Source organism: Rhodamnia argentea, chromosome 7 (genome assembly GCF_020921035.1).
Source record: "Rhodamnia argentea isolate NSW1041297 chromosome 7, ASM2092103v1, whole genome shotgun sequence".
Lineage (NCBI taxonomy): Eukaryota > Viridiplantae > Streptophyta > Magnoliopsida > Myrtales > Myrtaceae > Rhodamnia > Rhodamnia argentea.
The window spans coordinates 8,099,318-8,126,049 of record NC_063156.1 but is presented as its reverse complement, the minus strand read 5'-3'; the positions used below and the strand labels follow the sequence as shown (position 1 = coordinate 8,126,049).

At 41.0% G+C, this 26,732-nt stretch overlaps 5 protein-coding genes across 11 annotated transcripts; 3 read left to right on the top strand and 2 right to left on the bottom strand.

Moving 5' to 3' along the window:
- On the bottom strand, positions 1 to 1,345 carry LOC115752533 (VQ motif-containing protein 22). The gene has a single exon (XM_030690765.2). It carries the CDS (start codon positions 1,112 to 1,114, stop codon positions 359 to 361), a length of 756 nt encoding a protein of 251 aa, XP_030546625.1. The 5' UTR covers positions 1,115 to 1,345; the 3' UTR covers positions 1 to 358.
- Positions 1,346 to 7,518: 6,173 nt separating this feature from the next.
- Positions 7,519 to 14,341, top strand: LOC115752500 (gamma aminobutyrate transaminase 1, mitochondrial). Of its 2 annotated transcripts, none has more exons than XM_030690711.2 (19): positions 7,519 to 7,631; positions 9,030 to 9,166; positions 9,360 to 9,444; positions 9,618 to 9,690; positions 10,044 to 10,141; positions 10,380 to 10,472; positions 10,986 to 11,059; positions 11,140 to 11,178; positions 11,265 to 11,353; positions 11,431 to 11,507; positions 11,824 to 11,898; positions 12,003 to 12,050; positions 12,141 to 12,224; positions 12,701 to 12,788; positions 12,869 to 12,947; positions 13,189 to 13,279; positions 13,361 to 13,439; positions 13,781 to 13,896; positions 14,107 to 14,341. In XM_030690711.2, the coding sequence occupies exons 1-19, from the start codon at positions 7,590 to 7,592 to the stop codon at positions 14,179 to 14,181; spliced, it is 1,542 nt and encodes a 513-aa protein (XP_030546571.1). In that variant the 5' UTR covers positions 7,519 to 7,589; the 3' UTR covers positions 14,182 to 14,341. The 2 variants fall into 2 exon arrangements, with proteins under 2 accessions (XP_030546571.1, XP_048139099.1); XM_048283142.1 differs by lacking the exon at positions 7,519 to 7,631 and adding an exon at positions 7,689 to 7,783.
- A 370-nt stretch (positions 14,342 to 14,711) lies between these two features.
- LOC115752505 lies at positions 14,712 to 23,642 on the bottom strand. 2 transcript variants are annotated; one of them, XM_048283185.1, is made up of 3 exons: positions 23,629 to 23,642; positions 15,144 to 15,249; positions 14,712 to 15,014 (listed from the first exon to the last, which is right to left on the bottom strand). In XM_048283185.1, exons 2-3 carry the CDS (start codon positions 15,237 to 15,239, stop codon positions 14,901 to 14,903), a joined length of 210 nt encoding a protein of 69 aa, XP_048139142.1. In that variant the 5' UTR covers positions 15,240 to 15,249; positions 23,629 to 23,642; the 3' UTR covers positions 14,712 to 14,900. The 2 variants fall into 2 exon arrangements, with proteins under 2 accessions (XP_048139142.1, XP_030546580.2); XM_030690720.2 differs by lacking the exon at positions 23,629 to 23,642 and having other exon boundaries at positions 15,144 to 15,352.
- LOC115752503 (OVARIAN TUMOR DOMAIN-containing deubiquitinating enzyme 11) lies at positions 16,237 to 21,847 on the top strand. 3 transcript variants are annotated; one of them, XM_030690719.2, is made up of 10 exons: positions 16,237 to 16,542; positions 17,077 to 17,248; positions 18,006 to 18,079; positions 18,533 to 18,587; positions 18,665 to 18,739; positions 18,942 to 19,015; positions 19,117 to 19,165; positions 20,070 to 20,154; positions 21,297 to 21,353; positions 21,468 to 21,847. In XM_030690719.2, the coding sequence occupies exons 1-10, from the start codon at positions 16,295 to 16,297 to the stop codon at positions 21,509 to 21,511; spliced, it is 933 nt and encodes a 310-aa protein (XP_030546579.2). In that variant the 5' UTR covers positions 16,237 to 16,294; the 3' UTR covers positions 21,512 to 21,847. The 3 variants fall into 3 exon arrangements, with proteins under 3 accessions (XP_030546579.2, XP_048139128.1, XP_030546578.1); XM_048283171.1 differs by having other exon boundaries at positions 16,454 to 16,602; XM_030690718.2 differs by lacking the exon at positions 16,237 to 16,542 and adding an exon at positions 16,623 to 16,862.
- Positions 23,635 to 26,607, top strand: LOC115752501 (probable folate-biopterin transporter 7). 3 transcript variants are annotated; one of them, XM_030690714.2, is made up of 3 exons: positions 23,635 to 23,806; positions 24,401 to 24,692; positions 25,321 to 26,607. In XM_030690714.2, the coding sequence occupies exons 2-3, from the start codon at positions 24,419 to 24,421 to the stop codon at positions 26,373 to 26,375; spliced, it is 1,329 nt and encodes a 442-aa protein (XP_030546574.2). In that variant the 5' UTR covers positions 23,635 to 23,806; positions 24,401 to 24,418; the 3' UTR covers positions 26,376 to 26,607. The 3 variants fall into 3 exon arrangements, with proteins under 3 accessions (XP_030546574.2, XP_030546573.2, XP_048139110.1); XM_030690713.2 differs by lacking the exon at positions 23,635 to 23,806 and adding an exon at positions 23,851 to 24,321 and having other exon boundaries at positions 24,368 to 24,692; XM_048283153.1 differs by lacking the exon at positions 23,635 to 23,806 and adding an exon at positions 23,851 to 24,327 and having other exon boundaries at positions 24,374 to 24,692.
- Positions 26,608 to 26,732: the final 125 nt, after the last annotated feature.

The following is a 26,732-nucleotide window of genomic DNA, read 5'->3' as shown; positions in this document are numbered from 1 at the left end:
GAAACAATAACACGTGGAACCAATCCATTGGTCGCTCGAACATTATGTACATTCAAAAGTCAACCCCCTCCCTCTCTCTCTCCGAATCCAAACACTAGTCAGTGCCTAACTTTCTACGCTGCCTCAATGAGCAAAAAAACCCTGTTCTCATTCGAAGCAGCAAAAGTAAACCCTAAACAATTTGATGGTTCTTGAAGAGGACTCAGACTTGGAAATAGAGGAGGCAAAAACAAGAAGAAGAAGAAGAAGCCCGTCATCGAGTTAGTGCAGCGTGCGATAACCTCCGCGACATCGGATGAAAAGCGCCTTCCGATGTTGTTGTTCCGATGATCGGCGGTGGCGGTACTGTATTAATTTCTCAGAAGATGTAGTTGTTGCTCCGGTTGTTGTCCTCGGAGGAGGTAGAAGGAGGTCTCGAAGAGACCTGGTGCGGAGGGACGCCCTCCATGCCAAACCCGTCGGAGGCAGCTCCTCCTGACGATCTCGAGCTCGCGAGCCTCTGATGTTGCAGGGAGATGTCGTCGGGGCTGTTGGTGTTTAGAGAGAGCATGTACTGCTGGTTTTGATGTTGCTGGTATAATTGCTGTTGATGATGAGGCTGCTGCTGTTGCACTTGATACTGCACGTGAAACCCCGACGGCCCCATCCCCCCCGGCCGGCTGACGCCAGCCTGCCCCGGCCCCCCAAGCCCGAAGTTGAAGCTCAGCATGCCGGGGCCGGGCCCAGAGCCGAAGGGCGCGCTGGGGCCGCCGGTGAACTGCTGCACCAAAGCCCTGAAGTTGGTGGTGTCGGTGTTCATCACGGTGGTTGGGGTCCGCCGCGACGCCCTGGACCGCCTCCGGGCGGGCTTCGCGACGCCCCCCTCTGGGCTCAGGTGGCTGGAAGGGCCCAAGTTGCTGAGCGTGGCAGCGTGGCCTGGGGCAGCGACGGGGATGGCGGCCGTGGCAGAGGCGGAGGCCCCCGCGGCGCCATCTGACCGCGACCGGTCGCTGGAGATGGCTTCCGAGGCGGCTGCGCGGCCGGAAGGCGCGACCTGGGACAGGAAGTCTTGCTGGTAGAATTGCATCCATTCATTGGGGCTGTTGGACATGGTTTTGCTCATTGCCAAGAACATGTGCCCTTTTTTGGTGAGACTTTGGTAAGAAGGAAGGAGCGAAGCATCGCGCTGCGGTATTTAAGGGAAGGATTGAAGGAACTGGTCAAAGTCTCCCAACCCTTCAAATGGGTGCAGCGGCGATCGCACGTGACGCGTCACGTGAGTGGATTGGTGTTGAAAACTCCTAGCAGGTAGTGCGGTTTCTGGAAGGCATTTGCATTGTAAGGCCGAAAAGAAGAGAGCCCGGTTCCAGGAAGCAACCGTGGGCATAATAGTCACGGTGACGTCAAGGCATCAAGTGGCCACGTCATCACGGGCCCATTTGCCCTTTTTTTTCTTTCCTTCTTTTAATGTTTTTTCCTTTTTTGTCGTTGTTTTAAGTTAGGTGACTTCCATGACTTGGAGTCTTGAAGATGAAGACATGCATGTGGTCGTTTGGAAGAAACCGGGCAGCTTCTCGCTTTTTCTGAGAGATTGGCGGGGGGCAACAAGGACATCACCAGCTTCACATTCGAGAGATGTTTGTGCTTTTCGGTCGAGAGCTTGTGCACTTCAATACTTAAAAACATGTTTCACGAACAATAATTAGTTTCGACACATGGTATGTAAATTGCGTTCTTCTTATCAGCTTAAGCTAATTAGAAGCGCATCTCTTTAAACTTTAAACTTTATACTCATCCTTGTTCGCCATTTGGATCTTAAACCTTTCAACACTTTGCCAATTGAGTCCATCCGACTAGTTTCAATCAGAACTCGTTGACGTGGCCTTCAAATGTCCTACGTGCCGCGATCGGCGTTGACATGGACAATTTTTCTAATTATTTTAAAAAATTCAAAGTTATTATTTTTTTTTTGGGCTCTATTTTTTTCCTTTTTTTTTTTTTTGCCAAGCGGACCCTCGCCTAATGGCTAGTGAGCGTCGCCGGGTTTAGGGTTTATGCCTCGCCTGTAGTCCATGAGTATCATTATTTTGGAAGGAAAAAAAGAAAATTAATTAAACTTGATATAAGATGATTGACCGGTGTAAATAAGAATGAATTCTAATACAGATGATAGATATTAATGCGACGGTTGGCATGTCACTTTTCAATCAAACATGTATCTTGTTCATTTGCGCACATTCCTTGGAAAACAGTAAAGTGGACTGTGACCCCGTTTATTTAGCCAGTAACTAGCAATCCCCTGGATTATCTACTACGAACCCTGCGCATAAATCTATCTTCTAAGATACACATGTGGTATACGCATGTCGTGTCGATAACTTCTTTTTCACGCCGGCTATGTTACCAACAAAGGTGACTAATAAGATGAAAATTCGATTGCAAAAATCGAGAAAAGTCAGAAGACTCGACTGCGCAGAAGAAAAAATTCAAGGGCGAAATCGACACCGGTTCGATGATCGGAATCGAGCTCGACCCTAGGAACTAATCGGAGATATGTGCAAAGTCGTTAGCTATAGTGGGTATCCGATGAATGCCTTCATTGATGGTACTAATCAATATAGACGAGACATGCGCCCTTCTCTTTGACTGAATTTGTGCCCAAAGAAAGTATTTTTTTGTTTTCTATTCGCATCACATATGGTTTTGGAACTATGATTGGTATGAATGGCTATGAATGGCAAACATCATATGCGACCGTTCTAATAGAGCTTTGGTTTTTTTCCCGCGAACGAGGAACAGAACAGGGTCGGTCAAAGAAGTACACATACGATAGTGACATGATTCAATGTACATTTACATTCATTACATATACAATTGTATATTGATTGTGATGTTTGTTCCTTCACTGATATGGTTCAAAGCCACGTGGGTTTGACCGCTTTAAAACAGAAAAGGACTCTCCTTTGAAGACCATATCTTCTTCTTTGCTTAATCTTCGGGAGCCAAGCCAAGCCAAGCCATGCCATTGCCGTTTGATTTTATTGGTCCGTGCTTCTGAATTCCAAACCGTGGAGGAAGTGTGTTAGGAAGTTACTTGATCGTGACTGCACATCCCCTAATAGTTTTTTACGAAAATACTTTCTTGACAAGATTATCCTGAATGGTACAATCTCAACCGTAGATCCATACATCATCATCGTGTGTTTTGCATAAAACACTACTTGATTGAAAAATCATGTGATTAGAAATAACTATCACACTCTTAGTTTAGCGACTTCCTATTTGTTTTTATATGTGATCGTCCCATTTGTTTTTGGATTGGGAAAAACCATCTATAGATAGGTGAGCGACTGCTTTTTTTAATTTATTTATAAATCTTAGAGGAGGAATCATGCTTAATACAAAGTGTTGGAAGCGCACTATAGAAATTTGATACCCGAAAGAAAAGTTGCCAAGAAAGATTTTAAATCCAAGTTTGTCAACATATGTAGTTAGACCCACGTTCACTCGAACTCATAAGTTATTGAGTTATAGATCGGCTAAGATATATTAACTTATTTACTCCACACCAATTCTCCTATGTAAAAGACAGTACATTACAATACAATGTGAAGGAGAAGTTGTTAGATTAATAGGATCTTTCAATCACACAAACATAAAATCAAGTTTATAATTACAAAGTACCCCAATCAAATGAAGCCAATATCTATCCGATGAGAGAGAAGATATCTTCTCATGGGTATGAATCTTCACCACTGTCCTCTACAATAATTGTGATGAGTGTGTATTTTTCTCTTAATGATTTTGTGAGAATAGAGGAAGAGTGATATAGCGAAAAGAGAGACCATATATAAAGGGAGTGATGGGACCAATCCTAGAGCTGTCAAATCTAAACAGTACATCAAGATTTTATTAAATAATTGACTTGATAGGCCATATAATTGGGCTGGACCTCGTCAAATCCAATTGCAATAACCTAAGTTAGGGGTTTTTTTTTTTTTTTGTGGATACCCAAGTTTGGTTTTACGGCTGATTTTTTTGATCGAACACAGAAGGCAGGTTTTGGCGAATGGAAGTTAAATGAAAAATGTCACCCCACAGTGCAAAAGGGAAAAGAAAAATATTGCTGCATTCCGAACCACATGAGTACATGGAACAAGTCGTTCTAAACTTCAAGTCATGCTTTAAACTTCCAAGTCATGCTTTGACTTTTGATTCGTGTTATTAATTGGTGTAATGTACAACTTGTCCAAATCCAATTCGTGAATATCCACCAGAAAATTTCTGAAGAAGTAGCACGGGGAGATTCTAAAGCATCTGGACATATATTCACTTGTTATATGAGAAATCTCTACCAACCCTGCCTTTGGATGTCTCGACTTTATACAATACTATCTTGAGATTTCAAGTCATGCATCGTCTTTGGGCTACGATTATGCCCTGTGAACCAAAGGAAATGAACATTGGGGGTTCGTGATCCCGCCATAGAGACGGCAATACCGATTGAGACCTCCTTTTTCAACTCAGTTTTAGTGAGCCAAATTGAGTGCGGATCGATCAAAAGTTTATAATCAGGTTAAAATGAGTTTAAAATATCAAATCCAAAATTCTGGAAGGGTCTTTGGCGGGTTTGCACCAAACCCATATTCAAGTCGTTTTGAGATTATCAACTCAAAATCAAAATGGTGAAATCAAAACTCCGGCATGGCCCGCGTAGCTCCGGGCGAGGGACACGTCTAGCCGCCATCTCTCATCCCTCGAGAACCCGCCATTGTCCCCCATCGGTTTTCGCTCGAGCACCGTGGCCGTCCCCTACCGGTCGCCGCTACTGTTACTCATCCTGGAGCACCGCAACCATCCTCCCTCTGCTCTCAGTGCTGGTTTCATGTTCTACGTGGGATGCGCAAATTGCGATAGAAAGACGAACAAAAATCTGAAAAATTGGGCCCCCAGTTGGGCTTTGTAGAAGGAAGGGCCAGCAAATAAACATGCAGGTCGATTTCTTCCTTGTTTATTAAATTTTGTTGAGTAGCAAAAGTAATCCGAAGGAAACTTTGACTCCACTCGACCGAATGGGAAGGGTGACACAGATCGCAGTACTTATTTATTCATGTCTCTGAGCAAATCCTCTTTCCCGTCTTCGTCATGTATGATACATAATTGGGATAATGACATAAGCGGTCCCTTAACTTTGGCCCAATATATAATGTGGTTTAATTTATTCTATATGCTCTTTGAAATTTTGGCACATATTCAGTTTAGTCCCTGAATTTTATGAAAATGCCTAATGTTGTCATTACATTAATTCCGACTCGGGAACAATATTGAACATTCTCATATATTTCAGAAACTAAATTGAACACGTACCAAAAATTTAGAGACTACATTGAATAATTTAAAAGTTCAGGAAATGCATTACATATTGGACGAAAGTTGATGAACCATATTGAACAAGTTAAAAGTCCAAAGATCGTTTTGCACATTTGGTCAAAATTCATGGACCATTTATGCATTTTCTCCATACAATTCACGTGAGCTTCAAATCCCATTCTTGTTAATTATTTCTCGATGTGCTTAGTAATCATGTTTAAGAATTAAACCCCAGTCCTCATCGCCGGGGAAAGAAGGAGAGAGGCTCTGATCTTCGTGCATCTGAAAATTGTGGGAGTCCTTCGGTACGTACTTGAAATTTAGGGAGCTTTTACAAAAAGTTCAAAAAGAGTAGGGGCCCTTTGGGGCAAATCGCGTGTAATTTTATAGTGAGAAGACAATTTGCAATTCTCTTCCTTTGAGGCGGGAAGATTTCGTGGGCTTGTGGACCCCTTCTGTTGCTGACGAGGATACCAATTGGACAAAATCGTAAAATACAAAATGAATTACATTAATTTACTCTTTTTAACTATTTTAAAATGAAGTACATCAAAGGGAAATGTGATTTTGAGTTACATTTCAAAATTTAGATTTAAATCAGTGACAGGATTGGAAAAGTTAATTAAATTTAGAATTTATGTAGGAAAGATTGATTCGAATGACATGATAATCTTGTTCTACATTCTAAATTACTATTTCAACAGTCGCTCAAAAATACACAATCATTATTGCTTTTTTAATCTAACACGGGTATATCATGGAATTTTTAGGTGGAAGTTTGAGACAAAATGTTTTTTTTTTCTGGGTTTACTTAAAATTTGCTAATTTTAGCGAGTATTTTGATGCATTTGTTAAATAAGAAATTTGCCCAAAAGCATTTTGCATATTTTAGGGGTTTAAATGGTCACTAAAAATCCTAAAATTTGTTGTCAAAGTGCAATAAATTTCTAAAACTTTCAAAAATTGTAATCAAGTTATAAAACTTGTCAAATTGGGGTAGTCAAATCCTTCCGTTAATCCGATTCAATTTAGCTAACAAAAAATGCCAACATGACATTTTTTTATTACTTTCTCTCCTCTTACATGATGTTGACGTGGCTAAAACAACAAAGATAAATCCAAAATGATGTTGTTTTGATTAAAAATTTGATTTTCTTATAAATATTAGTTAAGATAAATTAAAAAATAAACTAAATTAAAAAAAAAGCAAAAGTAGCAATGGTCAACCGGGATCATCAACGGCAGACGACGGACTGTAGGTCCTCACCCAGACCAGGCCAATGGCCGTCATTGGCTGGGGTTGTACTGTGGGGCTGCCGCAACGATGAGGGCCAGCAAGGGCCCTCATCGTTGGTTTTGCTTTCTCTCTCTCTCTCTCTCTCTCTCTCTCTCTCTTAATTTGTTTTAAGTCAATTAATATTTATATTGAAAATCAATTGTTGACCAAAACAATATCGTTTTGGACTTATCTTTATGGTTTTAGCCACATTAGCGCCACGTAGAAAAGAGAAAATAATAAAAAAAAGTCACGTCGGCATTTTGAGTTAGTTGAATTGGACAAAGTTAGCGGAATGACTCGATTGCAAAATTGGCAAGCTTTAGCTCGGTTGCATTTTCTGGAAGTTTAGGGACAAAAATTGCACTTTGTCGATAAGTTTTATGACTTCTAATAAACATGTCATTCTCCCTTTTATTTGGCCATTTAGGGGCCGAATAGCAATTTTCCTTGCCAATAATTGTCCTGTGGGCCTCTTCAGAATTTGACTTTTCTTTGTTCCCATTATTTCTCGGTCAGTGGGACATTTAAAAAACCACTTCTTCTTCTTTTTCTAAATTCTTGAGATCTTTCAAAGGCCGGTAAAATTACGAAAATCTCCGATTATAATGTCACATTTCAGTACTGATATATGTATTTCTATATGTGAAAGCCAATGGAGACAAAAGAACCAGCAAAGATCTGGATAACTTCCGGAAGAAAATGGGGGGTATTTTTTTTCAGGAATTGAATCTGGATAATTTATTTTAATCATCTGTCGAAGAAATTGGAGAGTCTCGACGTGGTGATCTGGGCGTCCGCATCGAAGGGTGGTGGGCGCCGTCTTGATTTTTGTCCTTGGCTCTCTCGGCTCCATGGAAGTCTCAAATCATCCATAAATAGTTTAACGCACGCTCTCTCTCTCTCTCTGCAGTCTTTGCTCTTGCATGAATTGGTGGAGGAGCTCCAGACAAACAGGAAGAAGATGGCGATCACTCGGCTCCTCCGTTCCTCCCTCCGCTCCCAGGTCCGTATTCTTTCGAGCGCCGATTTTGATGATCGCCGCCGCCGTGGTCGTCTCGGTTCTTGATTCTAGCCGACAGTTTCGTTTCGATCGCGAGAGAATTTTGGAGGGTCGGAGAAATGGGACTTGCCCCCAGGGGCTGAGTTGTCTCCAAAGTTAGATCCTTTCTGCTTCTTGATCGTTTCGTCGGTGTCGGAATGATCCTCGATTTGTTGATAAGAGTAGGGCGAGCTTGGGTTCAGCACTCTCGGGTGCTTGGCGTTTTCTTCAGTTTTTCACTTCTGTCTTTTTCTTTTTTCGGTTCGTGGTTCTTGTTCTTGTTCTTGTTCATTTTTTTTTTTTTTTTTGAGGTAACTCCAGTTCACTCTAGTTGTTTTCTTAGTGCATTAGTCTCCCAGTTGGGATTGCGGTTTAATTTTGCTGCTACAGAGAAGTTGAACAAGAGTATCTAGACACGTCACCATGTTTTTACTTGATTTCTTTATGAGCATGTTGAATTACTCCATAATTGATCCAGATCCTGAAACAGTCCTTTAGTCTTGTAGACCGACACAAAATGTGTGCGTGGGTGTTTGTGCGTGCGTGCGTGCGTGCGTGTGTGTGTGTGTGTGTGTGTGTGTGTGTGTGTGTGTGTGAGAGACATTGAGAAAATTGTATCGGAACTCATTAGGCAGAACCTAGCTGATCAAGAAAACCATTTTCGGGGAAGAAAATTATGACTTACTCCTCCTAGGTTATTCAGACGAGTAGGTGAAGCCAGCTTCAAATATTATCAATTCATGTTCTGCTTGGAAAGTATCGTGAATAGTTTAAGGAAACATCCGTCCTGGATTTTTTCAGAAGTTCTGATGCGTGAATCGGTTTTCACTCGAAGATTGATTGATTCTCTTAAAGGAGACTTTGTTATTCAACTGTGCTGAATTTCTCATTCCATGCTTTGTTATGGCTGCTGCAACCTCCCTGAGTTGTTGGCTTATGATTTTAGCAATTCGTTAGACACTTCTTTTAGGTGACCAACAGTATTGCACAAGTTCTTCTCAGAACTCTGTGTAATTTCTTCAGCTCCTTTCATGCAGTAGTCTCTTATGCTGAAAACTATGAGGGCCCTTTTTTCTTTGAAATTGATTGAGTTTGGAGGTTAATCTGTTTAGTTGTTCTAAGATCTGGAACTGAAACTATTAAGCACAACTTACTTTTTATTCTCGTTTATTACAGCAACTAAGACTTTGCTCTTTATTTTCAGTATACCATGTTCTCAGACGGCGTGAGGTTATGAATCTAAAACTGAAAAAAGCAGTTGGGTGTTGATTGCGTCTGTCTTCTGTTGTCTTGCTTTATTTGTGGCCATACTTTCGGTTACTTGAGTGATGGTAATCCGTGTTTTTTTTTTTTTACTTTTAGCTTTCTTCATATGCAAGACATGCATCTTCCAAAAGTTGCCAGGAGCACCTCATACAAGTACCTATCCTTGCCAGACTGTATAGTTCCGGGGCATCCTTACAGAAGGAAGAATCAACTGAATCGAAAGATGGTCAAGGGTACATGGTCTTTCTTGTTTAACTTACTCTATAGCTCCGAGGCATCGTTTGATGTTATTTACCTATATATTGTACACCATGCATCCACAAAGGTTAAAGCATAATTAGAGTCAGATTATGTATTCGTGGTAACATCAGGACTGCCATCCAATAGTTCCTGATGCAACATTGTAAATTCACTGGATACTTCCAGGTTTAAGGGCCATGATATGCTGGCTCCTTTTACAGCAGGGTGGCAAACTACAGACGTGCATCCATTGGTGATTGAAAAGTCTGAGGTAGGTGTTCTTCATATTCCCAAAGTTAATCTGGTATTTACATTGTAGAAGCATGCAGCTGATGCCACTCACTGGTAGAGGCCTTACCTATTGTTGGTAGTTGTTATTTGAACAAACATGACTCATTCTTTTAAAAAATTTGGAACTTATTCTTGGTTAATGACTGATTTCAGGGTAGCTACGTGTATGACACTAATGGGAAGAAATACCTTGACTCTCTGGCGGGTCTATGGTGCACAGCATTAGGTATTGTCAACTTCCTCTGTAATCGAAATCCCCCCTTTCCTTCCTTGGATATTGGCGATACTTGCAAAGATTAGAAACGTTATTATCCACAGCCCCTCACTCGGAGATAGGGAAGGACAGAGTAATTGCCTACAGATCTGTCACATGTTAACATTTTCTCCTGAGAATTTCTGACCAGGGATATATGACTGAAGTCACATGCCCATACCTTGTAGAAGTCCTCCAATACTTCTGTCTTTTGCTGTCTTCTCTGATCTCAACTTGTACAAGCTTAGAAGTTACTGAAAAAAGGCAATGATGTCTTTTTCAGTGAGAATTTCCACTTTAAAACCTGATCATCGGTTTAATTGCAGGTGGCAATGAACCACGACTTGTTAATGCTGCTGTTGCACAGTTGAACTCCTTGCCATTTTATCACTCGTTTTGGAATCGCACTACCAAACCATCTCTGGTACAAGATGATTCTTTAGTTAGTTTGCTATGATGGTCTACATCAGGACTCGTTTTCTTCCTATTATGTCACATATTTAGATGATATGATTTTGTTGCTTTCTGCTCTTTCCATCGTCTTGTCTCTAATTGTGATGTCCCTCCTGAATTTTTACACCTTTTTCAGTTATTATTTCTGAATAAACAGACAATGAGAAATGGCTCTCTAATGACTCCTTGAGTATTATATCAAATTTCAGGACCTTGCTAAGGAACTTCTAGAAACTTTTACTGCAAGGAAAATGGCTAAGGCATTTTTTACCAATAGTGGATCAGAAGCCAATGATACTCAGGTATGATAATCTCCTTGTTATGGTTGTCTTAGTAAAATGTAGCATTTAGTGTTGTGAGGAAACTCTTCTTTTATGGATAAACTGTACCAGATAAAAATTCTGACATTGTTCACACGTATAAAGCAAGAAAGCTAGGCTGGAGAGGATTGATGTCTCTCATAATTGCTTGCTAGAGCTAAATTAAATTTATTGTTTAGTGAGGATGTGCATAAACAGAGCTTTATGCTTTCTTGAGTATTCTGTTAATGACTGTAAGGAACATGTACAAATAGAAAAAGGAAATAGAGAAAAGAAAATAGATGAAAATACCACGATCACAAACCATTATGATTGTGTTCTGTTCAGACTATTGCTCATTCGTATGTGAAGTGAAAGTGATCATTTTTGGTGAAAGTATCGTCGTTCTTCTCATGAAGCTTCCTGCAATATCTACAGCCACTATTCCAGTACTACAATCAGGTCACTACCGGAATGTCTTATAACAATTTTTTCTTTGATTGGTGTGATTTATAGGTGAAGTTGGTCTGGTACTACAATAATGCACTTGGAAGACCTGAAAAAAAGAAGTTTATAGCTCGTGCAAAATCGTAGGTGTTATCACTTATTGTTCATGGGTTTCTCTCCATATTACCAAAGTGGGACTTACGTTATTTCTTCTTTTTGATAGCTATCATGGTTCAACATTGATAGCAGCAAGTCTTTCTGGGTATGTTAGTAATATTTTGCTATACAAAAACCTTTACTTATGGAGCTTCTCTAATCAACTGATAAATTAGCACATTCTTTCAACAGCCTACCAGCACTGCATCAGAAGTTTGATTTGCCGGCTCCATTTGTGTTGCATACTGACTGCCCTCACTACTGGAGATATCATCTTCCAGGTTCTAGCTTGGACTGTATGTTCATGGTAGTAACTGCTACTCTCTGAACTTTTCACTTAGGCCAAATGCATTTTTAGGTGAGACGGAAGAGGAGTTCTCAACCAGATTAGCCAATAATTTGGAGAATCTTATCCTCAAAGAAGGACCAGAGACGGTAACTACTCTCTCTCTCTATCTCTCTCTCAGGCACACACACATGCACAAGCGCAGGTTAGTATTCACGGATACTAGTGCGGTAAGTGCTCCCACTTGCCTTTTGCACATGCCTCTATAGAGTGACCTCTAATTTGCATTGGTGGGCATGCAGCGCGTGTAAATTGGTCATGCACTTGACCTCTGATTATTGGCCATAACATGATAGTGCGCTAGCCATTCACAAATCATACTGGCGCTAGAGTACTGATCTTTCTTGATGAATTGAATGGAATGCCCAGATCTTTCCTGATGAAACTCTGGTGGTCCCTTTGCAGATTGCTGCATTTATTGCCGAACCTGTTATGGGGGCTGGAGGTGTAATACCCCCTCCGGCAACATATTTTGACAAGGTGAGTTGAGGCCAAAAAGAAATGTATCTCGCGTACACGTTGAAGATCGTAAATGAATTTTTTCTGTTTCTTCTCATTAATGACGTGTGCTCCATATGTTGTAGGTTCAAGCTGTTGTCAAGAAATACGATATTCTGTTTATAGCAGATGAGGTTATTCCACATCTTCATGTGTTGGGTAACTTATCGCAAGCTCTTTCTGTCTACCTTCAAATTTCATCTTAAATTTCTTTTTTCTTTTAGGTGATTTGTGCATTTGGAAGGCTGGGAACAATGTATGGATGTGACAAGTACAATATTAAACCAGATCTTGTATCCGTGGCTAAGGTGAGATTCGGACACTCTTGTCTTTTCTCAAGTTACTGAAAATTCAATCTAGAGAAGTTGTTTTTCCCATTCTAAGAAGAAAGTGTTTGCTTTTGAGGATCAATTGATGGAATAATTAAATGTTAAATTACGCCTTCATCTTATAGCTTAAGCTTTTAAAATAGTTGGTAGTAGTTCCACAAATCTCACATGGTATTAGAGCAGGAGGTCATGAGTTTAAATCTTTTCAAGTCTCATTTGCCTCTCCAATGAAAATATTTTCACTCCTAATGCTAGGCAAAAAGACCAGACTAAGCGTGAGGGGGTGATAGAATAGTTAAATATTAAATTACAAGACTAAACGTGAAGGGGAGCGATAGAATAATTAAATTTTAAATTACGCTTTTATCTAACAGCTTTAACTTTTAGAATAGTTGGCAGTGGTCCCACAATATCTCACTTCAATGATATTTTATCCTCATGTTTTATTTCGTCAGGCCCTTTCTTCTGCCTATATGCCCATTGGAGCTGTAATGGTGAGCCCCGAAGTTTCGGATGTGATTCACTCTCAAAGCAACAAACTTGGTATGTCAGTTCCTCTTTCTTTATTATTTCTTTCGTTCTGCATTTTGTGTGTTTCTTCTCATGAATTTCCTTTTTATCAGGTTCTTTTTCCCATGGATTCACATATTCCGGACATCCTGTATCCTGTGCTGTTGCAATAGAAGCTCTCAAAATATACAAGTTTGTTCCTATTCTCATATGTTCCAAATTGGGTCAATTAGCCGATGCTCTGTTCTGATAACATAACTTCATCTTAACTGTGGGGGCGTGACCCTTGGTTCAGCCTTTGGGAGTTATACTAATTCTCAGTAGTCCAAAGGCAACAACATACCACTGGTCGTTTATTATGAGGGCCCAGTGTCTGTGAGATTTGTTAGCTTCTTCTGATACATCTCTAACTTTTGTATTGATGTTTTTACAGGGAAAGAAACATTCCCGAACAAGTAAATAGAATTGCTCCAAAATTCCAGGATGGATTGAAAGCCTTCTCTGACAGTCCAATCATTGGAGAGGTAGAGTTCGTATCTTGCATAACTAAAGCACATTATAGTTCCAACAACATGATCTCAGTCAATATGCGGTCTCTTCTGCAGATTCGGGGAACTGGGCTGATTCTTGGTACCGAGTTTGCGGACAACAAATCACCTAATGATCCATTTCCTCCTGAATGGGGTAAATCCTATATTAGACTGTGTCTTTTCACAAATTCACTACTACCGCGAAATGAAAGAGTCAATGAATGACAGCAGAGAAAGTGTCCCGTTTCTTCTCCATGCCTTTTTTTTTATGCAGTAAAATTTGGTCATCATTGAAAGTAAATTTCGTGTATCCGACCTGTTATGACCATGCAGACAAAAGGGCACACTTGCGTGCATGTGCACTTGCATGCTGCCTAATCCTAATACTAAGATTTATCTTCCATAATCGGTTGAAGTCACTCATGCGGAGATCTGCTGCATCGTATTCTGGATTTCCGATTTGACTCTTGATCGAGTGAGCTCTGTACTCCTCAGGAATCGGTGCATACTTTGGAGTGCAATGCGAGAAGCGCGGTATGTTGGTGCGTGTGGCTGGCGATAACATTATGATGTCTCCGCCTTTCATAATGACTCCTGAAGAGATTGATGAGGTAAGGTCACATGCTCGCATGCCTGTGTTCCATGATCTAGTTTGAGATTTATCCTCCTGTTTTCCCCTGCCTGGCAAATTTCGAAATATTGCCCGTGTCCGGTTGCTGTTATAAGCTTCTCAGAGCGAGATGATGATGGTGATCATGATCATGAACACCATCCTTTTCATCGCATTTTATTGTTTGCGCTTGATTCGATTCTCGTCTCAGCTGATAAGAATCTACGGGGAGGCGCTGAAGGCAACGGAGGAGAGGGTGAAGGAACTGAAATCCCAGCAGAAGTGATGCCACAGAAGCAGATGATGGCGAAAAAACCGGCCTGCAGTCTTCTTTGCAATGTAAATCCATTTGGTGTTGTGACGTCTGAAACAAATGGGTATTTGAATAAAGAATCTGCATATCTTCTCTCCTGGTGTGGCAGTCATTTACTAAACATGGCTCGTTCCTTGTCTTCTGGGTTTCACTTCACCCCTTGCATCATCACATGGCTATATTCAGGAAAGTTACTAGGTAAACATGAATTCAGTGCCCGATGATGAGCGGTTGGACCTTGTTGGGTCTCGCATCCCATCATCACATTGAATGGTCCAGATGAATTTGGGTGAAGATCGCTTCATCACGATCTCGAACGAAATGATTCTTCAAAATTGGTGAAAAAGCAAGCGCGGCAAAGGAAATCACTAGGAACCATGCCAGTCCTTTCAGACTTTGTCAACGAGCGTCTCGTTATGGATAAGAAGCACTCGGTACTTCCAAACGGTGAAAATGAGTGAACCCCAATCGATTCTTGCAAATGGTAAGACTCGAGAAGATGAAAAAATTCAATCTTTTTCACGTTTCGAGAGATGCGCCACAGTGGAGCATCGACGGAAAGAGATTTGAGATTACAGATTATGAGGTGGAAGAAGTAGAAGAACAACAAACGCTGATCGAAATCCGATGTCTCATGTGATGAACATTGTTTCGCACCAATCAAAGTGTACCGAAGAGGAACCGGAGAAGGTTCAGAGCTCGTCGGGCTTATCGGCTTTCCTTCTGGCTCTCCTCTTCCTGGAACTGAGAGACGATTCGAAGCCTCCTGCGCTTTCTTCTGATTCATCCAGCTCTCTGAGCGATTTCTGCGCGCGCACAAGGAGCAAGGCGAAAAAAAACCAAAAAAGGTGAAAAATCCCGAGCTTCAATGGTCGATACTCAAGAGAATCAGGGAAACCGACGGTGACGGAGGCATTTTTTTCCTTTTGTTTTACCTCTCTGAGCTCCGCAAAGCTGACGGCGTAGAAGGCGACGGCGGCGGCCGCGACGATCCCCGCCACCGGAATCGCTATTTGCATCGCCGCGTCCATCTTTCTCCCTCTCCGGTACCGACCGTATTTCTCGCGCAGTCGAAAGGATGACGACGATGGACCGTGTCCCCTGCAAAACTTCCAGCACCGGTGAAGTGGTCGCGCCACGTCTCGGGTGGATAAACAAGCGGGACCAACCAACAATGGCATCGGATGCACGTGACGTCGGTGCATTTCGGCCGTTAGATCGAGCGCGAGCTGGGACCCATTGAAATCAAACGCTAAGATGTATCGAGCTTGCATAGACGGGCCAAATAGCGCTAGCCTTGTAATTCAGTCCTGGATTAGATTATGGGTCGCGCACGACACCGTTTTGAATGAGTCGGCACCAACAGTCAAACTGCACGTGGTACAAGGATATTTTTTTTCTTCTCCCAATTCTTCGATTTGTCCTTATTTTTGTGTTAATAACAAGAAGAGAATTCATCAAATGGTCTTGGTGGAAAAATGGCACATTTATTTTAAAAAGGAACAAAGCCACCAAAATTTTAAAACTATGCCCACCGTAACATATTTATCTAAAATTTTTTTATGACATCAAAAATCCCAAATTATGTTCGCTGTGCCATATTTCTCATAAAAAAAAATTTCTTGTAACATGAAAAATCTCAAATTTATATCTAAATGGCATATTTACCCTCCGTCAAGATCTCGTTAGATGATTTTCGGCCAAAACAACATCGCCTTTAATTCATTCAAATCACGTGGGCTTCATGTCAACTGGCGTCCATATAGATAGATCTTTAACGTCAATGATTGAAGGAATATTGATAGTGGCTAAATAATGTGTCGCACATGTATAAATTTGATATTTTCGGTATCATAGAAAAATTAGGGTAAATAATGTGTCATGCATGTGTAAGTTAAAATTTAGAGGAAATGTGTCACAATGAATATTTGGTTATGTTTTGTGGCTTTTGCCCTAAAGAAACGCTTAATTATTCATCAATACTTAATTATTCGCCTAACAATGGGTCAAATCATGCATGCACTAATAAGGGTCAAAGCTGACGCAGCTCGTTGACTTGTCGCCAAATCTCTTCCCTCGACTAGCAATGTCGGACGTCGTCATCGTCCGTGCCATGCGCGCGCTCGCTTCGAGTTTTCTTGTCGGAGGGATATTTAACCCAATCGAGCGCCGCAGCACCCACAAACGACGTCTCGTCTCGGAAGAAGAAGCTTGCCATCGCAGTCTTCGACGCATATCCCCGAAGGAAGGAAACGCCTCACGCCACTGCTTCCTCCTGATCCTTCTTCTTCTTCTTCATCCTCCCCGATCCTTACGTCTTCCGTATCCGGCTGGGTAAGTAATCACGTCACGAACCTTCTGCTTATTTCGTCCTCCGTTCGCCTTTACTTCGAGGTGGGTTGATGCTCCGGTTGGGTGTGATTGCTGGGTTTTCGATTAAAATTGGACTGGGTTGACTTATGATGTGGGAGCTCGCCTTCTTGGCGGTCTCGTTTCATTTCCTCGTGTTGCTCTTGCTTTCCTTGTATGAATCGATGCGCTTGTCGATCTTGTCTCCTCTCAAGTTGCGCTCCTTTTGGGATGCTTGACACGGTCAGGAACAGTGTTGTGGGTGTATTGTTTAAGCTCATGCGCAGGGTCTTTTTGGCAATCCGGTTAGGTTTCTCTGTTCTTGCCTTTGGGATGATTGCTTATGTGGGTCGTTCAGTTTCGTGCTGGTGAATTGGGTTCTGCATTAGAAAGTGGGAACTGTTGGACGATTTTCTGTAATTTTGTTTTTGTTTTTCCTTGCATGTTTGGGCGATTCTGGGGTGGTCTGGTTCGTTTAATCCTTTGTGGGCTTGATACGGCGGCATGGTTTGTTTGTAGCATGACAGAAAGCTGTAGCAATGCAAGTCCGAGCTCTAGTTCAAGTTTGAACAGCAGCTTCCGTGATGATACAGAGGACGATCAGACCATTGCGGCCATCTTGGCAGAAGAGGAGAGCTCTAAGTCAGATGGGAAGCTTGGAAAGAGACTATCTCACTTAGATTCTATCCCGGTATATGTTATAGTACCTAATACATCTACCAGCATGTCTTACCACTCTCCTGAGGCAATTAGAGGTTCTTTTTTGCTTTTCTTTTTGTTTGATTTTGGTATTATTTACACTAACCTTTGTCAATTACACTAGCATGATAGCAACAATTTGACTTGCCATCTGCACATTTGCTAGAAATCTGTACTCATTCATCAAGAAGAACATGTTTTTGGATTGTAATTCCTAGAGATACAATTCATAGATGGTCACTGCTTCTCATTCAGCGTAGGCTTCATGACATCTTCAAATGTTTCATTATTTCTTGTCTTCAAACTTGACTTTTTTTAATAGCCCTAGCTGATGTTGAAGTTAGATGATTTTCTGACTACTGGAGGTTGGTCCGTATATTATGCGAATCTAATTCTGATGTTTCAGCTCCAAAATATGAGAAGACAAACTAGCATAGAGTAATCATTGGTTTTCTTGAAGACAGTGGATGCAGGCACCGTTCACAAAATGTAACCCATTTTGGGGCTTACAATCCAAAACTTTAACTTTTTGACAGATGGATGCATAAGAATTCAGAGAAGCAGCAATTTTATTTTACCGTTGTTTGGTAATGTTGAGTTCATGAGTGTTGATCCAGCACCTTGCGTCTCCACTCTCATTGTCACTACCATTAGGCGGAATACATAGTAGATTCCTATGCCATTGCTGATTTGATCTGTGATTAGTAATTACAAGGGGCAGGTGATTTACAAGTTTACTATGTTGGCAGCATACTCCTCGGGTAATTGGAGAGATTCCTGACGTGAACGAAGCAACATTGGATCACGAGCGGCTCTCTGAGAGGTTTTGTGACTCATCATGCGGTCGATCAAGTTTGAAGTTGGAATATACCGATACTTTTATGCTAAGACTGAGTCGGGTTCAGCATGGTCCTCTTTATGCAATATCATTTTCCTAGTAATACTGAACTGAAAATTGTCATCAAGATTAATCGCTTGTTTTCATGTCCTGAATATCCAGCTACTTGGTGCCCTTTTTTTTTGCTTTATGTGTTCTCTTTGTTTCATGCGATAATACTGAGAAGACTGAATTAAAATATCTCTTTGATATGACAATTGCTGTCCCTTTCCTTTTATCTATGATAGTTATCAACTCAATTTGGATTTGCCGAGATGTGAAGTCGCGTATGCTGTGCATATGCATTTATTCTTAGGTGCTATACGTTGCATCTTAGAAATGCATTCTTCGTGGGGTTTTACTTGCTGGATGATGGTTTGGTTTTTCCCCTTCTCTCAGATTAGCGACATATGATCTAGAAGAACTGCAAATTGAAGGTGATGGGAATTGCCAGGTTTGGCTTTATTGATAATGCTTTCATGGTTTCTCACTATGGAAAGCCATTTTTTTATGCTATTTCAAATTGTGCAGTTCCGAGCATTAGCTGATCAATTATTTGGCAATTCAGACCATCACAAAATTGTAAGGAAGGAGATAATAAAGCAGGTGTGATTGATAATGTTATCCCAAGGTTTTTAATTGTTTTCCCCTTTGCTCTTCTACCTCTTCAGAGTTTTTTTTTTTTTTTTTTGGAATAGATGTAGTCTAATGCCTCTAAGATTGCTTATGTAGCTCTTGTCTATTAGAATTTAGAAGTTTCCATCTTAAGACGTTGTCTGGTTTGATTCCAATTTTCATGTTTTTCCAGCTAAAGCATGAGAGGAAATTGTATGAGGGTTACGTGCCCATGAAGTACAAGAGCTATTTAAAGAAGATGAAAAAGTTAGATACCTTCAGTAACATTGCTTTTTTTGATTTTGCTAGCCATATGCTAATTGTGTTTTTTGCGAGTCTTATTTTTTTTAACTTCTGTATGCCACCAGGTCTGGAGAATGGGGAGACCATGTCACGTTGCAAGCAGCTGCAGACCGTGTGAGTGTAGGTTTTGTTGTTGGACATTTTTTTTCTGGTTAAATGAACATACCTTGGTGAAAGGCCAAATGTTTTTTTCAGGTTGCATTGCTGCTGTTCAGTTTATTTTTATGTGGACTCGAATCACCATCCCTGTTGTGATATGAATAAACTAAAACTGTGTCTGATGTCAGCTTTTGTCAATTAGGATACGATTTCTGACATTAGTTACATAAACTTTGCAAAAATATTTCATAGCAAGTTAACTTAAGCCGGATCCTGAGTTAGTAGCATCTTAACCTGAATGACCTTGTTTTCAAAGCAATCGGAACTATGTTAAGGAATAATCCGCAAACATCAGTTTTGTTCCAGCTCTAATTGGACAACTTTCTTAAATGTAAACTATTCTCAACCTTTCAGTGGTACTGCCTCGAATTGACTTTTAGGTGGACATCTTTTCTGTTGGAGTAGCTATTTCAGAGTGAGTGAGTCACGAATACTTTTAAGTTTTACCAAAAATAACAATAGTAACTATATATCTGTTTCAAGATAACTAAAGAGTCTAAAGTCAAACTCAATTGAATAAGGAAAGCATGATATAATCATATCAGATTCCAATTTTGAAGCAATTTACCAATTGGGTGGCGAATCTTGTCGAGTCTGGATATTATCCAGAGCTTCTCCTGCATCACTGTATTCAAATTAAAATGTAGCTTCTGTCACATGTGGCATCATTTTGCCAGCCTTAAGCTTTCTATGTGCTCTTTTTGTGTGTTTCTAATTTGGTCAACTTCTCATTATATTTGACTAAAATTGATCGTGCTGTTCTTTAGAGCGATCTTAGTTCTTTGCCTCTTTAGTATATTGAAATGCCTCTCTATGAAGAACTGTTGACTTATTCATGCTTGTTCGGCCATATTTGCAGTTTGTAGCAAAAATTAATTTGGTGACCTCTTTTAAGGAAACTTCGTACATTGAGATCGTTCCAAATGGCAAGAATCCTACAAAAGGTAAGTAATGAGTATTGTGACAATAGAGTAACCTCCCTGCATGTCTGAACCTGCTGGTTGTCCCCATTCCTCTGGTAATGTGTCTACCCAAACAGGGCTTGCTTCTCTTTTTTCTACTTTCTCTGTGAATTGCGAGAATAGCGGTATAAAGAACTGCTATGAGCCTATGCCTTTAAGTGTCTACTTTAACAATGCATCTTGTGCATCACACTGGCAAATTTTGTGGATTTCAGTGGCCTGTTTGCCTTCATGACAAAGCTACAGATGACAAAATAGCATCGACATTTTATGAAGTGAATAACAAGCAGTACCCTCAATTAGCAACCAAAGCTGCTGCAGTGGCCCTTCCTTTTTTGCTGAGAAATCTTAATACAGTGGTTTTTCATAAGTTCTCATCTTTAAAGTAGATGCCTCTTCATTCTCTCAATAGTTAACACTCAGTCTTCTGTCAAAAAACAACGTTGATGAAGACGTGTAGGTAGATTTAAGATCAGAAGTGTGAACAATTCTACTTTTTGTCAAAGCAGGTTCTTTTTCTGTTTTGGATTTTTGTTGGCTAGTCACGTTTTTATAACTACCTCGGTTTGATTTTTACATATGTTACATTGGATGGTTTGGTGTTTTGATGATCCCTACTTTATTGACCGCAACTTCTGTATTTATTATTGCCTTCATTGCTGCTCCTCATTGGAATTAGCGCAATTTGCAGAAAATAGAAGCCTTTGCACAATTCACTTCTAATCTCAATAAAGCTACCCTTAATCAATTGGCAAGAGGCCAGTTTCTTTTAGTTGTTGAATCTCTCTTTGATTGTGGGACATATATGTTTGTAATACTTTGGTAGCTCTTAACTCTGACGGATGTCAAAGCAGATTCTTTTTCCATTTTGGATTTTTTTTTTTTTTTTGGCTAGTCATGTTTTAGGACCATCTCGGTTTAATTTTTACATTTGTTATTGTGGGACATATACACTAGTATTACTTTGGTAGCTCTTAACTCTGATGGACTGCTAAGTATGTGGCCATCTCTGCATGATACTTGTCGGTGTACATTGTACAGTTTTTGGCTATTTATGCGAGAGATCTGGTTGAAGTGCTGCTTAATTTAACTGCTGGCTTATCACATCCTTCTTGTGACTCCAGAGTTGTGGCTCAGCTTTTGGAGTGAAGTACACTACAATTCATTATATGAAACAGGAGGTGAGGATGCGCAACTTTTCATATCAATGTTCTTCCACTTGCGGTTGCTTCTCATGTCTCTGACTCTTGGCCCTAAATAACGAAAGACCCTTTGGTGGTTTTTGTTTTCTGCAGATGTCCCTGCTAGAAAACCCCGAAAAAAGCACTGGCTTTTCTGAAGAGTTGATGTTACCAGGAGGTCAACCTGCAGCATTGGCAGCTTAGTGTAATGCATTGTTGCAAGCTGTGCTATTGGTGTTACTTCAACTGCCGAGAAAACTTAGTTTGGAGATGTGTTTTCAGATAATTGTTTTCTGTACATAACAGCAGTCCTAGATTGAAGAAAACAGACACTCACGTACACATCAAGACCTAGAGTTTGCGGAAATGACTTTCATTGTATACCATTCTGGTTGTTTTTACATTCTTTGGACAAAATATACGTTGGAGTGAGACGGGAAACTAAAGACCTCATGTTATTTGAAGGAATTGAGAATTGAAAGGTCGTCTTTTCTATATTTTAGGCATTAAAAGTTTAATCTTACAAAGCTATGGAGTGGTCAGTGTCCAGGACCAGCTTCAGGCATTTTGACAAGGTAGGGTAACGAAACAGATTGTTTCACGAATGTCCCATTGACATGAGGACGTTGTTGCCAATTCTCTAGCTTTTTAGCCGAAAGCATAGTGAAAGACAGATTCGAAGAAGCTGATGTATCTCACATTCAGAGAATTTCAGTATCCAACATTATTGTGGCTCATCTTATCAGCTAGGGCAATAAAGTCGGAGTTTGCGAAGATTCGTTCCTTCTGTGAACTAGAAAGCATAGTCGAACCGGAAAGAAAGAATAGTGAAACCAGAATGAGGACTTCATAGTGACTACAAACACACCCCACATGTCCTGTCCCACAAGGCGTTCATTCTCAGCTTTACGCGGAAAAAGATCAACAGACCCATAGAAATGGTATCCAACATTATTGTGGCTCATCTTATCAGCTAGGGCAATAAAGTCGGAGTTTGTGAAGATTCATTCCTTCCGTGAACTAGAAAGCATAGTCGAACCGGAAAGAAAGCATAGTGAAACCAGAATGAGGACTTCATAGCGACTACAGGAGAAAGAATAGTGATAATTCGGTGTGTTAAGCCGTTCTTTTTCATAGCATAACAACAAGCTGCTACAGGAGAAGAAAGGAAGATTCAAAGGATGTACTTTGAGTAAAGGAAGATTCAAACTTTGAGTGAGCCTTACTTTGGAGAAAATGCCTCAATAGTAGCAGAAACCCAATACAACAGTAGCTTTGCTTTGAGACAGATATTGTGGACAAAAGGGTACTTCAAGGACATAAGACTCTGAGAATGGAGAATGGGCACGAGGTGACTCGTAAATATCAAACTAATTTCGAGAATGACAACGTTATAATCACGGGTCGATCCCTATGTTATTGTTGTACAACTTAGCAGAACAAGCTTCTCAACTTATGCAGAAGAGTCCATGCCTTCCGTGATCTCACCTAATGTGCGAAGACGGGACGATCAGGAGGGAGATTTTCGCATCCATGTGGATACTACTTTTGCTTTTGCAAGGGCATTCACTTTGCTGTGAGAACTTTCTTATGTCCATGTCTTTTTGGTTTGGAGTTTTTCTGTCTGTTCTTTTCTTGAAGATGCCTTCAAGTACTGCTTTTCACTTTAACAAAGAATCCAAGGAATCAAAGAGTAACATGTGCATAGCAAATTTAAAAGTCTGGTTAGATCAATCATGCCTCGAAAGCATTTGGTATGTACGCAAATCTCACGTTCGTCAATCAAAGAATCGTTGCGAAAAAAAGCTTTTGGCAACCATCGGGTATTGGAATACATTTATGGACCGTTTACCGTTGTGTATTCATTAGAATATACTGTGCTTCTCCTGCACGAAGGCCGAAATAAATTCATTAAATGCGTATGTGTAAATATCACTATACTCACTAGTTCCAAAAGTAGGAAAGAAGCAGGGAAAGAGGAAAAGCTCTTCCCCTCAATGGCTAAAAATCCAATCCTTCCTCAAGCAATCTTGGAGACTGTTGGTTGCGGGTGATTGTAACAGTAACGACGTCCATAGTCAAACCATCACCATCAGTCAAACACCCGACTCGCTCTCGGACTCAAGTCTCACCCAATACAAAACATGGGATTGAAACAATTTCGGACAAATACGAGCTAAACGCATGACACGCACACAATCTGTCGGATCTTTCTTCCGGTAGTGGTGGTGATGGTGATGATGGAGACCCATTAGAACATTGCAGAAGGCGACACCTCTCTCTCTCTCCTCCTGCGGTTCTGCCGTCTTCTCATTGGCTTCAATTCAAGGCACTTCACCGTTTCCCTTCTTGTCGTCTCCTCTCGCGGTAGATCGGTTTCGGTGGTTGCCCATTCTCTCCCGCACCACCCCATTTCAAGAACTTCTCTCTCCCTCTCTAGCGGCCACCAGGAGGTATTCGCAGTTTCTCTCTACAGTGTACGACGTGGTCGGTTGCCATTACTTGTTACGGCTTCCGATTCTCCATTTCTGTGCTGTATCTAAATTTGTTTCTGCATATGCGGGTTTTCCTTTCCCTTCTGTTTTTCTGTCAGTGCCGTCCCTTTTTTGTTTGTCATTTTTCCACTCAATTACGCGTCTGCTTCTGGTTTTTCCGGCATTCCTGTAAATTCGCCGGCATCGTTGGACTTCACTTGTATGTGAATCTCTCGGGGTGCAAATCTTGCCATCTCTTTGAACCTTAAACATTTCCTTTGATTTGTTGACTTCTTTTCGTCGAGAATTTGCTTTTTATATCGAGTTCACCAATTCAAAGATCAAAACTTTCTCCAATAAAACTGGACAAGATGGGCTCTGTGATCCTGCATATCACTTCTACTTTAGAAAACTATTGAATCACTTCCAAATTGCAGGGGCATAAAAAGGGTGAGGAAGAGGGAAAAGTTGTCCTGTGATCTAGTTCTGAATTATGATTGAATCACTTCCAAATTCAGGGGCATATCTAGTTCTGAATTGTGATTGCCTGACTGTCGGTGTTGTAATTGGCAGTGATTTAGTTCGCATCAGATGGTGGTGGAGACTAGAAGAAGCGGCGGCGGCGGCACCGAGCTGGTTCGGAAAGTAGTACTAGGATTAGGATACTGGGTTCAGGGGTTGAGGTGCTTCCCATGGATGGCTGTCAACTTCTTCCTCAAGGATGGCCTCAATGTGGATCCCTCCACCCTCCAGATCCTCCAGAACTTGGCCAACCTTCCCATGGTTGCCAAGCCTCTCTACGGAGTTGTGTCCGATGCTTTTTATATTCGGGGCCAACACCGCCTGCCCTACATTGCTCTCGGAGGTAAAGTGTTTGGGGTCCGTTTATTCACCCAGCATCTACATTCTCTTGGTTTCGATGAAGAAATGTGTGGATGCTGCTTTGGAGTTTAGGGGTAAAGTGAAGCTATAGATGAAATTAAAGTGAACTGTCTTGATGCTTCACGCTTCACACCTTAGTTTCCTATGATCTTCAATTTGCTGCAATTTGTGTGTACACTTGAATCAACTTGAGCTATAATAGATGTCAGATTGCCATGGGCTCGATGGACAAGAACTTTTATTCCTTTATTCAGCTGGTTAAACAGGGATTTGAGAGGACTATCTCTGACAAATAGACATGCATTATTTTGTTGAAGGTATGGCAGAACTAAATATAAGAGGCACCTAGGTCATGGATAGGATATTTTCCCCATTATACGGTTCTTAGGGACACATGGATGCAATGAAATAATTACATGCCTTCTTTTGTTAAACAGACAAATTTTTTTTTCTACCACGGTTTGAACTTCAGAGATTTTAGTGATTCATTCATCATAAGTCAAAGTGATATCATTGTATCGTAATATTAGTAGATTTGCTTCACCACACTCTGCTAGTGTATCTATTTGGGTGCATTCAACTTAGTCATTTTCTCTAATCTGTGTATGCAGCATTCTTGCAAGCAGTGTCCTGGCTAGCCATAGCAATTCTCTCCCCATCAAGTATAACGATCATCTCGATTTATCTCCTCCTAAGTAATCTTGGTGCTTCAATAGCAGAGGTAGCAAATGATGCCATTGTAGCTGAGGTAGGAAAACAGCCTGCTTCATCTTCGAAGAAGACTAGGTCGTCTTCATCCGGTGACCTCCCATCATTTGTTTGGATGGCTTCCTCTGCCGGTGGTGTCCTTGGGAACCTTCTGGTCGGTGTTGCTATTGGGAGACTTTCCCTGCAGACGATGTTTCTGTTTTTTGGCCTTCTCCTTGCAGCGCAGTTTCTTGTTACAATCAGTGTCCATGAAAGCGCTCTTGGCCTCCCAAAAACTGTGACCAAAGCAGGGATTAGGAAGCAGCTTTCTGATCTCTCGTCTGCACTAAAAAGACCTGAGATGGCTCATTCCATAATCTGGCTTGCAGCATCCTATGCGGTTATTCCAGCTCTCACTGGGACCATGTTCTTCTACCAAACACAGTATCTCAAGATTGACACATCAGTATTGGGGATCTCTAAAGTGTTTGGCCAAGCCACAATGCTCCTCTGGGGTATGGTTTATAATCGTCATCTGAAGTCAGTCCCACCAAGGAAACTGATTTCTGCAATTCAGGCCATGATGGCCTTGTTCATGGTTTCAGACATCCTCTTTGTCAAGGGTGTCTACAAACAAATGGGAGTTCCGGATTCATTGTATGTAGTCATCTTGTCAGGGGTCATGGAGGTTCTCTTTTTCTTCAAAATTCTACCCTTCAGTGTCCTAATGGCGCAACTCTGCCCACCGGGGTGTGAAGGATCTTTAATGGCTTTTGTCATGTCTGCCCTCGCCTTAGCATTCATAATCAGTGGATTCCTTGGTGTTGTGCTCGCATCATCTGTCGGTGTCACAGGAGATGATTTCTCAGGACTTCCATGGGGTCTCGCGATACAAGCGGTTTGCACGCTGTTGCCGCTATTTCGATCATCATGGATCCATGATGATACAAGATCCAAAGCCGGGAGTAAGGAGGAGTAGTTACTATAGCAGTGAGGCTTCATCACTTGTAATTCTTTTATACGATTCAAGTAGATTTGTTTTAATAAACTGACACGTAGGGATATTTAGGTGATAGAAACTGTGAGCTTTTGTTGTAACGGGGTGTATCTTTGTAATTAGTCCTGCTGAAGCTATTGCGATCCCCTTCAAAGGTGTGATAGATCTCTTTTTCCAATCTCCATCCAATGTCCTTGACAGGATCATTTATTGAGCCCTTGATCTTATAGAACCTAGTTCACTTTTTTTGGAGAATTTTGTATGTGATCTGGCAATTGCGAAGCTGGATTAAGTTCTGGTTGATGGTGCTTGGCCTCTTGTACATTCTTACAGTGTTGG

What these genes read in the sequence shown, in the direction of transcription:
- LOC115752503 (XM_030690719.2), top strand. Translation starts at nt 16,295, where the DNA reads ATGTCGGACGTCGTCATCGTCCGTGCCATGCGCGCGCTCGCTTCGAGT. An exon ending in GGAAGGAGATAATAAAGCAG is followed by an intron (nt 18,740 to 18,941) that starts GTGTGATTGATA and finishes ATGTTTTTCCAG; the next exon opens with CTAAAGCATGAGAGGAAATT. An exon ending in TTCATTATATGAAACAGGAG is followed by an intron (nt 21,354 to 21,467) that starts GTGAGGATGCGC and finishes TGTTTTCTGCAG; the next exon opens with ATGTCCCTGCTAGAAAACCC.
- LOC115752501 (XM_030690714.2), top strand. Translation starts at nt 24,419, where the DNA reads ATGGTGGTGGAGACTAGAAGAAGCGGCGGCGGCGGCACCGAGCTGGTT. An exon ending in GCCCTACATTGCTCTCGGAG is followed by an intron (nt 24,693 to 25,320) that starts GTAAAGTGTTTG and finishes CTGTGTATGCAG; the next exon opens with CATTCTTGCAAGCAGTGTCC.
- LOC115752533 (XM_030690765.2), bottom strand. Translation starts at nt 1,114, where the DNA reads ATGTTCTTGGCAATGAGCAAAACCATGTCCAACAGCCCCAATGAATGG.
- LOC115752505 (XM_048283185.1), bottom strand. Translation starts at nt 15,239, where the DNA reads ATGGACGCGGCGATGCAAATAGCGATTCCGGTGGCGGGGATCGTCGCG. An exon ending in GCTTTGCGGAGCTCAGAGAG is followed by an intron (nt 15,015 to 15,143) that starts GTAAAACAAAAG and finishes GTGCGCGCGCAG; the next exon opens with AAATCGCTCAGAGAGCTGGA.
- LOC115752500 (XM_030690711.2), top strand. Translation starts at nt 7,590, where the DNA reads ATGGCGATCACTCGGCTCCTCCGTTCCTCCCTCCGCTCCCAG. An exon ending in TGGTGATTGAAAAGTCTGAG is followed by an intron (nt 9,445 to 9,617) that starts GTAGGTGTTCTT and finishes GACTGATTTCAG; the next exon opens with GGTAGCTACGTGTATGACAC. An exon ending in GAAGCTCTCAAAATATACAA is followed by an intron (nt 12,948 to 13,188) that starts GTTTGTTCCTAT and finishes ATGTTTTTACAG; the next exon opens with GGAAAGAAACATTCCCGAAC.